At 41.3% G+C, this 14,534-nt stretch overlaps 5 protein-coding genes across 5 annotated transcripts; 2 read left to right on the top strand and 3 right to left on the bottom strand.

Annotated features, from left to right (window-relative positions):
* Positions 1-892: 892 nt before the first annotated feature.
* Positions 893-1,539, top strand: PKNH_0108100 (conserved Plasmodium protein, unknown function; the record flags this gene model as incomplete). The annotated part of the gene is made up of 2 exons (XM_002257536.1): positions 893-1,133; positions 1,331-1,539. 2 exons carry the CDS (start codon positions 893-895, stop codon positions 1,537-1,539), a joined length of 450 nt encoding a protein of 149 aa, XP_002257572.1.
* Positions 1,540-2,202: 663 nt separating this feature from the next.
* PKNH_0108200 (ribonucleases P/MRP protein subunit POP1, putative) lies at positions 2,203-6,072 on the bottom strand (the record flags this gene model as incomplete). The annotated part of the gene is made up of 4 exons (XM_002257537.2): positions 2,203-2,246; positions 2,411-2,503; positions 2,650-3,027; positions 3,207-6,072. 4 exons carry the CDS (start codon positions 6,070-6,072, stop codon positions 2,203-2,205), a joined length of 3,381 nt encoding a protein of 1,126 aa, XP_002257573.2.
* Positions 6,073-7,510: 1,438 nt separating this feature from the next.
* PKNH_0108300 (lysophospholipase, putative) lies at positions 7,511-9,052 on the bottom strand (the record flags this gene model as incomplete). Its single annotated transcript, XM_002257538.1, has 1 exon — positions 7,511-9,052. One exon carries the CDS (start codon positions 9,050-9,052, stop codon positions 7,511-7,513), a length of 1,542 nt encoding a protein of 513 aa, XP_002257574.1.
* Positions 9,053-10,668: 1,616 nt separating this feature from the next.
* Positions 10,669-11,922, bottom strand: PKNH_0108400 (prodrug activation and resistance esterase, putative; the record flags this gene model as incomplete). Its single annotated transcript, XM_002257539.1, has 1 exon — positions 10,669-11,922. The coding sequence occupies one exon, from the start codon at positions 11,920-11,922 to the stop codon at positions 10,669-10,671; it is 1,254 nt and encodes a 417-aa protein (XP_002257575.1).
* Positions 11,923-13,878: 1,956 nt separating this feature from the next.
* PKNH_0108500 (conserved protein, unknown function) lies at positions 13,879-14,076 on the top strand (the record flags this gene model as incomplete). Its single annotated transcript, XM_002257540.1, has 1 exon — positions 13,879-14,076. One exon carries the CDS (start codon positions 13,879-13,881, stop codon positions 14,074-14,076), a length of 198 nt encoding a protein of 65 aa, XP_002257576.1.
* Positions 14,077-14,534: the final 458 nt, after the last annotated feature.

A 14,534-nucleotide genomic window follows, 5' to 3' on the forward strand; every position in this document is an offset into this window, starting at 1 on the left:
TAAACGCTTATAGGGGGTTCTGCGCCAAGGTGTGCTCATTCCCAAGGGCGTTTGCGAATGTGTGGGCGCGATGTTTTGCAGCCCAAGGCATATTTGCCAAGCCGTGCAGGGGGGCAAGAAGGCACCAGTGTCTTGAGGTAGTGAAGCGGAACAGAAGTGGCGACGAGGAAGAGAAGCGTGGGAGAATGTGCGAAGAGAAGAACCATAACGAATAAAAGGAAGATAAAAAAAGCGTGAAGAAAACACCAAAGAGGGGACAAAACAATTACAAGCTACGCCAAAGGGAAAACGAGAAATACCCTATGCGCTCCTCTTTCATTTCTCGACGTTCGTGTAATATACACCTACTTTATCCCTCAGCACACAAAAAAAAAAAAAAAAAAAAAAAAAAAAAAAAAGAATCCGCCTTTTTTCCCTTCTTCCCTCAAATATTGTGAATGCTGCTTAGGCTTTCCAAATAGGAAAATGAAAAGAGGCCTCACCACGAACTATGCGTCTCTTCACTCCTTAAGATTTTTTTTCTATCCAAAGGGAAAGAACCCAATCATCACTGTACGAGAGAAAATAATACATATAATCAAAGATGCACTTTGCGCTAAATTCAACGGAGAAGGACGAGAGAAGAACTATTGGGCTCGCCGAACAGTGAGCAAAAGCGACAAAAAAGAATAAAAAGGAAAAGGGATTTGTCCCCTCGTGTTTGCGGCACCAAAAGAGGGGAGAGAAGCTTCCTCCTGTTTCGCTTCGGCTCATCCTTTCACCACTGACTGGGCGTTAATCACACCTTGCCGCCTCCGCAAGGAGAAGTCTTGTCAGGAAAAACGGGGAGATCGCTCGACACAGGAACACAGATCAACTCACAATCCTTGATACTCTACCCCTTCCCACAACGATGATGAACGATATAGATAACCTGGAACATATTACCCATGATGACGGCATATACGATGAGAAAAACTTCAACGCGTACGATAGATTTGACCAAGACAAGGATGACGAAATGCTCCGTCAACGCAAGGTGGGGATGCTCATCTCTGAAAAGTATCTATCCGACTTTATAAACCAAGACATTTTCTTCATCGGGGAGATTGTGGACAAGAGGGACAAGTTGATTAGCCTTAAATCGGTCAATGGTAAGTCTACAGGGGTTAAGCGCCTGTGGTAGGTGGAACAAGTGCTATTTTTAATGGGGCACACCCCTTCCCTCCACAAGCAAAAACCAGCTCTCCACTGCCGTTATCGCTACTACCACTGTCTTCACTGCAACACCACAAATGCATGTCCATTTGGACAGAGAAATACCCCTCATTCGACCCTTCTTACCACACAGGCAATTGCGTCGACTGCATCATCAGAGACAAGCTAATAAACGAAGACGCCAAGTACATAGGGATTAAAGGCACCGTGTCGGACGACTTAAAAATAATTGAAACGAGAGGCATCATCTATTTGGACGATGTCAATTTTGAAGTGGTTAATGAGTATGTAGATATTTTCATGGAAAATGCCAATTCGGAAGTTTTTTTATCTTCTTATTGAAGGGAGGGTGGAGTTATGACGTGGAATTTTTCTCTGTCTGGTTTGTCCTCCCTATGTAGGGACATCACAATACCATTGTCCCAGAGTTATCTGCGTGATATTGTTATACATCCATTCTTCTTATCCACTGCGTGGATCCTCTCTCCCCATTTTTCCTTTTTTTTTTAAATTAAATAATTCTGCTTCCCTTACTAAGTAAGGATAAAGAGCGTCATCAAATTAATTTGGTTAACTGACCATCCCCCCACAATTTTTACCCCCATGTTCATGTGCTTTTTTTCTTTCTTTCTTTCTTTTTTTTTTTTTTTTTTTTTTTTTTTTGTTTAAAAATTCATCTAATTCACATTATGCACACACAAAATAATTAAAGCATACATGATGTAAGTTAGAATTAATTGAATTTGAAAGCTGGGTGGGAGGTTCCACCATGTGTATGTGTTCCATTTATTTATGGACACATCGTTAGGGGGATAAACAGGGGCACGTGATTGACAAAAAAAAAAAAAGAAGTTACTGAAGACGGCAAACCTTGCAACGAATTTGTTCTACGGTCACATGAATGGCCAAATCCATGTCTTTTCCCCAAGTGGCAAAAACCATAAATGGAAAGAAATACACAATAAATGTTCAGTGGTGTCAATTGTGCCGAGCCTGAAAAGCCTTTTAAAAAGGTAAATATTTATCTTCCGTTATGAGAGCTAGCCAAACTGCAAGGAAAAAAAAAAAAAAAAAAAAAAAAAAAAAAAAAAAATTTAACACATGTGTGCAAAGGAAGCGAAGATGAACTGTCTATCAAGTAGCAGACGGGCGATTTTTTCCCTCTTCTTTTCTAGCAGATCCTAGCGTCTTTTGATCGCTTCTCCAAACGTACCGTGTGAGTAGTACACAGAGTCGATATTCCTGATGAGCGCGAGGAAGGGAAACTCCCTTCCCTGGGTGTTTATCCTGATTTGGTCCGATGCAACTGCGAGGGAAGGATAGCAGAGGTGTGCATGATGAAATTTAAGTGTGGGAGAAATGGGTGAATACATATGGGGATATAAACTCGGGGGTATACACATCGTGGTCTCCCCCACGAATGTTGCACACATGGAAGCACTCAATCCTTACGCAGGCGTAGGACAAATGCGTGATTGAGTAAATTCTCCAGAAGGAAGAAGAAGGAGATATGGGCAACTCCGCATCCGCGGCCCTTCGAAAGGACGTGTCCCCCACTGGACACGTAGCCAATTATCTTCCTGGAGGCCAAAATTATTTCATCGTCTTTGTGTTTTTCGCCACGGTTGGCGTCTGACTCTTCGTCTAAGTGATATATCTGGGATTCTGTTTTTGCTGAGGCAGGGGGTGCATTCCTCTTCATGGCTTTGCTTTTGTATCTGCGGTTAATTGGCTCTTTCAGCTTCTGTACCTTGTTGCTGTTCCTTCCCCTGTTGACTGTTCTTCTTCGGTGTAGCAACCACTCGGTCATTTTGTTCGTGTCCCCGTGTTCTACGAAAGGGTGGAAAATAAATAAATAAATAATAAATAAAAAATCTTAATATGCGTTCCACATTATGCTGTACCAGGCTAATCTCCCTCTCTCCCATACGTAGACGCTATAAAGTGCATACACCCAAATTAGTATTTCCCTCATATGTGGTGTGTTTTACACCCTATGAAAAACTTACTCATAAAAAATTTCACCAACTGTTCCATCGTGAGAGAACAAACATGCGAGAGGCGTTGTGGCGTGCCCTCCTTGTAGGCATGAACATACACAGAAATGAAGTAGGTTGAAAAAACGGAAAACTTGGCCTTGAACTCATCAATGAAGTTGTAGAAACCGTCCACGGTGTCCAAGACACATAATCGTTTTAAGGAAATGGATAAAAAGCGGTGCAGGAAGGTCTTCAACAGAAATTGATTGTACCAGTCACTGGCCCTTATAATTTTTATGTGGTTGTTGTAGGGGAAAATGCATAGCCAAGAATAATTAAAGGGGCTGTTTATACCGAGACAATAATAATTAATTCTCTTCCTTAGTGGCTTCTTAAAATATTTATTTCTGGCTAGCTCTTCTCTGAATTTGTTATATAAAATACCACCATGCGAATCAGGAAAATCTTTTGGATAACATAGGAAGTCTGAACACTTGAGTATCTTTTCCCTTTCTTTTAGGCCGATGGCTATACATCCATTACGCACGAGGAGCTGGAACAACACTGAACTTTTTTTCCTTGCTGGGGAGAGAATTAAGTACCTCTGATTACTGTTACACGTTTGGTTGATGACAAGGATGGGAATCTTAATGTACTTTTTAGAATTTTGCGATATGGTAAGTTTGTTTTTTTTCAGTTCTGCGTAAATTGCATTTGTCTCCTTGTCGCCTGTTGTTTTGTCGATCTCTTCTCCATTTTTTCTTTCGTCTTTCGATTTGTACAAGAAATCTTCTATGTAGCTTTGTATTACCTTTTCGTCGTTCGTGGATTTTTCCCCGGGGGGCTGTCCTTGCCCTTCCTGTGGCTGCAATTGCGGTTGCGACTGCGATGATTGCCAGCGCCTTTTCTTCCTCCTCGTCTGCGGGGCGGGGGCGTCCCCGTCCAAACGGAACAAGTCCCCGAGCGCTACGCCTGACATTCGCTTCTCCCGAAGGATATCATAACTCTCAATATTTTTATTATTTCGGAGCATTTTCAATATACTTGTTTTCACCTTTTTCTTTTTTCCGCTGCGGACATGCTCGTACTTGTTTACTCTTATATTTTTTATCACGTTCTGTTTGATCCTTTCGTTCATCAGTATGTTATTGTCGTAGGGGCTGAAACTGCTCGCTTTTAACGTTGGATTTCCGTTTTTTGTTCTTAAATAGTCTAGGGCGTTTTCGACCAGGTCGATGTCGTTCTCCTTATCATTGTCATTATCACTGTCGTTGTCCTTGCCGTTGTTGTTTCCTTTTGACCCTTGAGAATGGGAATCACCGGCCTTGACATTTGGGGCATCCCCTTCCTTCCCGTCTAGGCTTTTCCCACCGCGCCATTTTTTCACCGCGCAGTCACTAACCTTATAGTTAAGCAAGAACGGGCCGACCGCCTTTGGCAAGAGGGCATACAGCGGAATGACAAAATCGTACGGCAATGTGACATTCTCATAATCGAAGCGATAAAGGTCTCGCTCGTCCCGCACAGTGTACTTACTTTTTATTTTTAAAATATTCAAAAGCAAGGGGAAGCTCTCTGGACCAATTAATTCGTACATGCATATATCTTTCACGTGTTTTATTTTAACTGCTCCGTTAATATTTTGAAGAATTTCCATAACCTGTTGCAAGCACAGGGGGTGCACGAATATCCACAAGTCTCTCTCCCGACTCTCCAGTTTGTTGTTGCCATTTTGTTTCTTGTCTTCCTCGGGGGATTCACTTTTCTCCTGACCAATGCTAACATTTAATTTAATATTTTTTTTTTTTTTTTTTTTTTTCTTCTTCAAGTACATGTCTGCATTTATGTGGGCGCGCCATAGGAAGTGGGCCGGACAGACGAGTCCATTTTTCGCGTTAAAAAAGTTGTCCTCCTTCCTCGTTACTGTGTCATCATCGGGCTGATAGATAAACATTTTTCCTAGGAGAAAACCCAGCAGGTATTTCCTCCTCAGCATGTTTGCCTGTTCCACATTTGTGCACGCCTTTAGCATGTCCACTATGGCTTTCTCCTCACCAGTCAATTGAATAATCTCCACATAGGACATGTCGTGGATTAGTGATTTCCTCTTACTATACCTGAAAATCCTCCTGCTAATTTTACTGCAATTTTTTAAAGGAAGTTTATAACCATAAATATTTGCCATATGAAACCTCCTAGAATGATATGAGTGTGTTTCCAGCCATTTTTTTTTTTTTCCTCTGAGGATAAACCTCTTATAGAAATGTTTATAATGCAGCATTGGATTTTTTTTTTTTTTTTTTTGTTTTTTTTTCTTCTTCATTTTTGGTTCAGAGATTAACATTTCTTCAAGGGTTACTTTCTTACATGTTAGTGGTACTCTATAGGGGTTAAAAGACATGCACCTCCTCCTCCTGTTCTTGTGAATACGTTGGAAGCATCGCTTAAAAATATTTCTCTTCTTCAACGTGTTTCCAAAAATAGTGAAATCTTCCTCTTTCAGAGAAAAAAAGGAAGATATCCACGGAACAGTGTCGCAATTAAAAAAGTTGGGCTCCGCATTCGGGGTCACTTCGTACACACTTTTGTAAATATTTTCTTCTTCCCTTTCGTATATACCTTGAGCGGTTATTCTGTTCCCTTCCATGTGGTGGGGATTTCCCCCTGGACTGGTATTTAGCTGAACTGTCTTAGCTTGTCCTTTGCTCTGTTTCTTCAGTATGCCGCTCGGGGGTGCCCTCTCTGCGCCGCAATCACCCTGACGGTTGCTCTGACTGTGCCCATCGGTGTTGCATCCGCCAGTGTTGTTATTGCCGTTGTTGTCGCTGCGTCTGACCTGCACAGAACCCTCCTCCCCACCGGCCGACCTGCTCGGGTCATTCGAGTGCCCCGCCATAATGGTGTACTCGCTTAAAATATACGCATATTCTTCCCCTTCAGAATCGAAGCGCCTAACTTGCGGATCCTTCTTCGCGAACTCGCCCAGCGGGGGGGGGTGTATATATAGCTAGTAAAATTATTGGAACAAACTCCGAAAAAAAAAAAAAAAAAAAAAAGTTATTTATGCGCAAAAAAAAAAGAAACAAAATTTGCAAAAGAGCGCTCGTCGTGCTACTCCATAACGATGAACCGCAAAGTGGGGGAAAGATTATTTACCTTAACAACACCGTTTGTGGGCGGAAAAAAAATAAAAAATAAAAAATAAACTGTTCACGCAAAGTGCTGCACAAAAAAAAAAAAAAAAAAAAAAAAAAAAAAAATGGGAAAATGTTCCGTCCATATGCTCCGCTTGTGCAAAAAGTTGATCTTCAACTTTGATATTCTATAACGCCTGTTTCTTTCTCCCCTTGGTAGCTTATTTTTACTATGTGCACAAGTGAGCTAGGCTAATATGCCAACGTTTCGTATGCATACACAAACATATGACTCCATCGCCGGTGAAGTCCCCCCTTTTCGATAGACACTCCTCTGTTTATCGATCCCGTTGCAGCTACTTTTTGACAACGAGAGTGATTTTATTTTTGTGTTACTTTTTTACGCAACGGGTAAAATTCACCTCGGGGAGAGAAAAAAAAAAAAAAAAAAAAAAAGGCTCCCTTGTGTGGTCAACATATGTTTGGGGCCACGAAGGGGTGAAAGTACAGTCCGATGAGGTAGTGAAGCACTTTCCTTCCGTTGCAACCATCATGCCTGTGGGGCAAGTGCCACCATTTTTTAAATACTAGCAGGAGGGCGGTTTGTTAATCTACTTGATTAAAACAGTTCATATGAAAAAAAAAAAAAAAAATGATTCCTTCTTTTTATAATTGTAAATAAGCGAGAATATGCAATCGTATTGTACAAAAAAAAAAAAAAAAAAAAAAAAAAAGAAAAAAAGAAAAAGAAAAAGAAAGAAGGGATTCATAGCATGGACAATGTAACACGTAAGAACGGGTAACCATGCCGTTATTGGTGGCTAACTATACTTAATGCTCCACTTAAACCCGTTAAGTGGCGACTCCACAGATGCAAATCTTATAATACATTAAAGAAGGTAACATGGACAGACGGGAAGTTACACTTATTCTGTCTGTCCAGATTCTGACATGTAATCTGCTTGAATTTGTCGTGAACTGTCCAAATCAGGGTGTGTTCTTCTCTATAGCGCATGCAAACGTATGTCCATAAGGTATGCTCACGAGCAGATGCAGCAAGTGCGCATGGAATTTTGCTCTTCTGGGAAGATTAATCCGGGTCGTAAATAAATTAGTACATGTGAGTACAATTGGAGGTTTTCACCCCAACCGAGAGAGGAAAATCCAATCAAGTTATATCTCTTAAAGAGAACATTCGGTTTATGCTTTGACGCACTGCAGGTGAGAAAGCCAGTCCATAACCTTTTTCAGAATTTTTTCATTGCCGGGTTCCAGTGGTAGAATATGGTCCATGTCCTCAAGGGTGAACAACTCCTTGTTCTTCGTTTTAAGAGCATTAAAAAATTTCGACACCCCAGTGTACGAACAAGCGCTATCCAGTACAGAGTGCACAACCAATATATGTACATCTTCCGGAATGAATTTCATATCCTTGTGTAAGGTATCTACTGCCTTTAAAATTTCATTCCCGAAACGGTTCGTTATGGCTTTATGGTAACAGTGGGGGTCGAAACTGAAGAGATCATTAATGTAAGGAAACATTTCAAACTTCAAAGAAGGGCTCAATCTCATGGTTGGAAGAAGAGCAGATGCAATTTTCGCTATAGGTATGTAAAAGTATTTATATTCTGGCTTCTTCTTGAGGTCATCTAAAGAAATCATACCCGCTAGACTAATCACTCCCTTTATGTTTAAACGCTTAATAGATTCATCTCCTTTTTTATCTCTCAATTCTAAAATTCTTAAAACGATATTTCCTCCCATGGAAAGACCCATGAAGTAGAATGGAGGAATGTCATTTTTTCTGATATTGTTGGCACCATTGGGGGTTTGTTCCGTACTGGATGGAGAATTGCCAGGCGTGATATGAGTTCCTTGTAATGTTTGGTCATTATCGGAGGTTGACGTAAGGGAGGATTCCACATCAATAGACTTGTCAACACCCCCACCACCTTCTGTTTTTTTTTTTCTTTCTTTTTTCTTTTCCCCTTGTCCGCATAATGAGTCGTATACAATGTTAGCATACTGCACCACATCGTTAATTATATCTTGAAAATTATTTATGTGAGTCTTCACATTTTTGACACACCCTGACTGTCCATGGCCTCTCATATCTAACCCGTAGACTGAATAACCATTTTTGTTGAAATGCTCAATCCAACTGTCTTTGTAAATGTAGTAATTATCTGCATCCTTCAGAATAGCTTTCTCCTTGCTCTCTATTATGACATTATGCTTTAGGTATTCAAATCTCACATGGGAGTTTAGAGCATGAACTAGTATTATGATACCAATGGGCTTGTCCACAACCCACTCGTATGTCATCAGCTCTAGTCCATCTCGACTTTTGAAGGATCCTGTCTTGAGGATATCGTTCTGGGTTCCTTTACTACTATCATCCGCAGCCTTCTTTTCATCCTCCTTAGGGGGCTCTTTTGCCACTTTATCGGCTAACTTATTAGGCGTCTCTTTTGCCACTTTATCGGCTAATTTATTAGGCGTTTCTTTTGCTGGTTGACTTGTGGCCTTTTCGGTCTCATTTGATATTTTTTTAGCGGATTCAATTGAGGAATTCTTCTTCTCAATCTCTTTTTCTGTCACCTTCTCTACCCCGTTTGCCATCCGATTTGCTGAATGGTTGGCGCCTCGGTTGGCCGCCCTATTCCCTCCCCTGTTGTTTGCCCTATTTCCGGGCCTATTATGGGACCCCCTATTGGATCCTCTGTTTGTGGCCTCTGCCATGGCTTGTCTGTGTGTCAGTGGTGTGGAGTATCTGCACAGAGAGAATTACCCAACAGGTTGTGATCAGATGCAAGGGGGGGGGAGAGAAAAACGAAATGGAAAGATAAGTGACAGGGGAATATAGTTTGAAAAATAAATATGCGGATAAAAAAAGGAGCGGAATTGAAAATGAAGGGTCAGAAAAAAAGAAAAAAAAATTAAAAAAACTGTAGAGAACAAGCGAACCAAAAAAAAAAAAAAAAAAAATAAATAAATAAAAAGTAAAAGGACAAAAATGTAGAAAAATAAAAGTGCAAAGATTAAAAAACTGCAAAGTGAAAAAATTAAAAAATCAAGGTTAAAGAAAACCTTCAGCGGAAGAATATAATTGACCAAATTGTTCAGTTATAAAAGGAATTAACTTATTTGTAAAATAAAAAAAAAAAAATACAAAAGAAACAAAGGGGTGGAGCGGTGGAAATAAGTAAAAGGGGAAAAATAAATTTTTTTTTTTTCTAATGATGGATGAAAAACAACGCATCTAAAAAAGGTTCGCGTTGACTACTATTTTTTTTTTTTTTCATTCAAATGACTCTCTTCGCGGGCTGAAAAAATTTTGACAAACATGGGGACGTGCAAGTATACCGTTTTTTTTTTTTTTTTTTTTTTTTTTTTTTTTTTTCTAAATGGTGGGGGAGAGTATAAGCAAAATAAAATAATTCTTCCTTTTAGGGTGATGTTCGGGCCTGCTGTTGCCATGAGATCTTTTTCTTTTCACGTGCCTCTCTCCATTTATAGGGAGATCAACTTTGAGGAGTATTAAAGCGCTACAATATGAGGATCGCCTCAAGTGATGATAACACAGTGTGCTGACATGTATACACTATATAGAATTATTTTTTTTTGCACCATTTTCAGATCGATCCGTTAAACTTCTCGCCCCTTCCCCTATATACCTGTTGATCCGTTCTACAATATTATATACACGTTCCTTCAACGGGGCAAGAAAAACACCATTAACGGAAATCCCGGGAAAGCGGCGCCCTGCCTTCTTGGGGGGGGATCGTAAATTTCCCGCCTGATATAGGGTGCGGAGATGCATGTCCACACATATGTTATTGGTTTATATTTTTCTTCACTCCTCGAAGTGTGGAAAAATATATTTAAAAAGAAAAAGGCGTCAGGTCGGAAAAGGGTGGTTAAATGTATGATCCGTTTTGGAGGAACCTCAATTTCGAATGATGCGAAAAAATAATGCAAAGGTAGTAATTCAAAAACAACGCAAACAACACAATGCCAAGATGATAATACCGAAAAAAAAAAAAAAAACAAACTACAAGAACAGCTTATGTGTACATTCGATTGTATTCCCCCATCGGGAGATTTGACACTTGTCGCGTGTTGCGACGACATGCAGTGCAGCTTCGGAACAAGTGGCAAAAAAGGGAACCTACTTTGGCACTGTGGAAAAAGGGAGGCCTACACACGCCGCAGTTTTATGCGGGCGCAATCGGGCGTAGCACACATGGGATGAATTAACGAGGGTGGATTTTAACTGGGGTGAATTAACCAAGGGGTATTCAACTGGAGCGGGTTAGACTAAGGTTAGGGTAAGGTTAGGGTAATGTTAGCGCGAGCTAGCTGCCGCTTGCATCCGATCGGGAGAGGGAAGACAACCACGCAAGGACCTTCTCTAGAACGCGCTCATTGCCCGGTTCCATGGTGAGGACATGGTCCATATCGTCAAGTACGTGTAACTCCTTAAGGTTGGTATTAATTTTTTTATAAAAGGTTTCCGCACCCCCAAAGAAGCAAGCACTGTCATGTCTTGAGTGGACGAAAAGGATGGGGATATCCTTTGGAATATGATGAATGTCCTTATTTAAATTTTCAATGGCGTTCAGAAGCTCAAAGCCCAACTTGCACGTTATTGGTCTTTTATTTCTATTTTTATCGTACTTAAAAATTTGATTAACGTATGGATACTTCTTAAAGTACAAGGATGGCGTGAGTCTTAGGGTTGGAAATACGGTGGCAAAAAATTTTCCACAAGGTATGTAGAAATATTTGTAAGATGCTTTGGAGGCTAATTCGTCTATGGATATCATGCCGGCTAAACATATACATCCTCTTATGTTTAGTTTGGCACTATGATCTTTGGATTTGCCCAAAATTTCTAATGTCCTTAGTACTATGTTTCCACCCATGGAGAGACCCATAATGTAGAAGGGAGGCGTCTTGGTGTTTTTCAGGTTGTTGTGAATGGACCATGAGTTGTTGTTCCTCTGCGCGAAAGAAGCAGGCGAAGCAGCAGACATGGGGGATGAAGGAGAAGTGCCGGAAGTGGGGGAATCCGCCGAACCGCTCTTACTCGTTTCTGCATTCATTGCATCCTTCTGACCCCGTAGACAGATAACGTCGTGCACCCTATTAATGTACTGTATCAGATCATATACCAGATCATCAAACTTTTTCACGTTTGTTTTTAAATTCCTCCAACCGTCAGATTGCCCATGTCCCTGGTGGTCCATGCCATATACGGAGTAGCCATTTTTGTTGAAATGCTCAATCCAACTGTCTTTGTAAATGTAGTAATTATCTGCATCCTTCAGAATAGCTTTTTCTGAGCTCACTATATCTACGTTGTGTCGCATGTACTCTAACCGTACATGTGTGTTGAGTCCATGGACTAGGAATATCACTCCTATTGGGTTCTTTACTTGCCAGGAGTATGTCTTCAATGTCAGTCCATCTCTATTATGGAATGAATCTACTTTGGGTTTTCCATCCAAACGGGCACTACCGCCAGAGCCTTTTGGGCTTGTGGAGCTAGATCCCCCGGCCGCACGGCCTCGCCTGTAGTCGCGTTCCGCGGTCTGTGTCTCGGCCATTCGATTCGCAGGTAGTAGTAACTGCGGTTGTGTTGGTGGACGGGCAGCACTTACCAGGCCAATGACACAATGCCAAGAATAGGTAATCTGTCTTCGTAATCACGTTACAAAATGGAGTAACAAGTTCGCTCAACAAACAAGTGCTCCTATATGCACTGTGAAAAAAAAAGAAGGAGCAGTACAGGTCATGGTTTCTCCGCCCCTGATTTTACCATCACTGCCTTATTTCCTACACACAAAGTAACACACAGACGACGGAGGTAAGGTAAATGGATATCACTACCTCACGCAGTCGCGCTAAACAAAAAAACAGGGCTGTTCTGCAAAGAAATGCCCATGTGAGAAACACATATGCGATATGAATACAGTCTCAATGCGGGCATACCTTTGGTCATGCATTTGCGCTTTGCTATGGGACATTTCTCAGCGCCTCAAAAGGGGAATAAAAAAAAAAAAAAGTAAAAACGAACGGAATGAGAAAGGAAAAATTTTTCCCTAAACAAATCGCAAAGAAATAATATACTAATCTTTTAGCATGAAAGAAACGCATCACTCATGTGCAGAAAAAAAAAAAAAAAAAAAAAAAAAAAAAAAAAAATTGTCAACTTCGTCAAAAAGTTTTTTTTTTTTTTTTTTTTTTTTTTTTTTTATAACATGTTTTGGTATACCCACCATCCGGTTACTCCCGAGTGCACCCACGTATGGTTGACATTACTTTGGAAATGATCCAGGACCTTCGTGGAGGACACTTCGAAGGGATAACTTCCTGATGCGAAGAAATACAATGTAGTAACTGGGCCATATGATGTATTACATAGCCAAGGAGAAAGTGGACACATGGACTGCAATGCCAAGTGGGTGGTACGGCGGAACGATTGAAAAAGGGTGGGGGTACCATGGAAGGTGAACTCGTCCGTTCGGGAAAAATACCCTTGGACAACCCGTTGAAATGGAATTGCCTGAAAAGATGAATGTTACACACTCATCGAGGGGAATAGAACAGAGAGTAATATCAAACCCCATACTAAATTGCACCTCCCCCCTTTTTTTTTTCACCTTAAATTACTCTCTTCCTAATGCGAGGCTCATGCAGGAACTCATCGGGGTGAGGCAAGCACGAAATAAGACGCCACAAGGCGGAACTGGAACCACCACGAAAGCAACCCCCACGAAGTGCTTTCTTCGCTCTCTGCCTCCCCTGCATATGCATTTCCTCTTCTCACTGCCTTCTGGCCGCACTAAGCAGAACGCTTCATGTTCCCATCGTAGAAGCACCCCATCCAGAGTAAATCATCTGTCCCTCCACTTCCAACTAGAGGAATGTAATTTATTTTTTGTCCCTCCTTTCGTCAACGTTTAAGTTCTTTCCTACGGGTAGCTAAACTGTACGCATCAATCATTATGGAGTCATTCGTTTGGCAGATTCTCCCAGGTGTACAATGGTGCATATCTCGCTAAGCGTTCTTCCCGTCGGAGCGATCCCCTTCGTTGTTGCGTTTGACTTAACGGGGGGAGAGGAATTGTAGAAAACCCCATGGGGTGCACTTTCACATGTATCAGTATAGGTGTGGGTCAACAGGTGACGGCTATTGGTTCTTCCCACTAGGGTAACAAGAAAAAAAAAAAAAAAAAAAAAAAAAAAAAAAAAAATACATGCATTGATACATATACATATGTATATCTGCATTTCCCCTGTAACCTCTGCGCGAGTTACTTTTTTCCACCCCGCGTAGTCATCCCCCCCCCGGTGAAAAAGGCCCACGCGTTATTCCCACCTGTGCGTGCATCTCAATGCAGGTATAAAGTAGTACTCACACTCACCCTTTTGCAGAAGTGCCTATGTTCGCCCAGCTACTTCCACTCCTTCTAAACCACAAATGACAATTCCAAATGTTTATCTCCCCACTTTTTAGGTGACTCCTATTCCCTTTTAAAATCAAGACGAGAAAAGGAAAAATGCCGTTGGGGGTTCCTTTCAGGAAATACTTGTTTATTGTATCCACATCCTTCTTGTGCATGGCTATGGGATCTTGTTGCGTCCACCTGGTGATGAAGCCCGAGATGAGGGAGCACGACATTTCCAAGCACCTGCAGAATCGGAACAGTGCCATCCAGGAGGTGCAACGGGAGATCCTCCGCCGGAAGACATCCTAGGGGGGTCAATCGGTGGAGCGGCCAAGAGACAAAGCGAAATAGAGAAACGAAGTAACCAAGGGAAGTAAGCAAGCGGAGGCCCAAAAGAGAACCACCTTCCCTGCGTCCCCACGAACTCAAAGGAGAACTTAGTGTCATATGAATACCGCCAGAAAAAAACACCTTAGCAGGAAGGTAGACCCCGTTATGTTCCTTTGTTGGAATCAATACACTGATGAACCTGTACGTGCGTCCTGGTGCGTCATTTTTTTTTTTTTTTTTTTTTTTTTTTTTTTCTTTTTTTTTGTGTCATGAGGAAAAGAATACATGCATATGTGTATGAACACATGTAGACATGAACGAAGAACTTTGAAACAAAAGCAGGTGATAAGTTTCCCTGGGGAAAAATAGTCACGCAGGGGAAATTCCATTCTCAAGAAACAGATGGGCACTTGTGCGGATCTGCTTATATGGAGGTC

The sequence above is a fragment of the Plasmodium knowlesi genome, assembly GCF_000006355.2.
Source record: "Plasmodium knowlesi strain H genome assembly, chromosome: 1".
Lineage (NCBI taxonomy): Eukaryota > Apicomplexa > Aconoidasida > Haemosporida > Plasmodiidae > Plasmodium > Plasmodium knowlesi.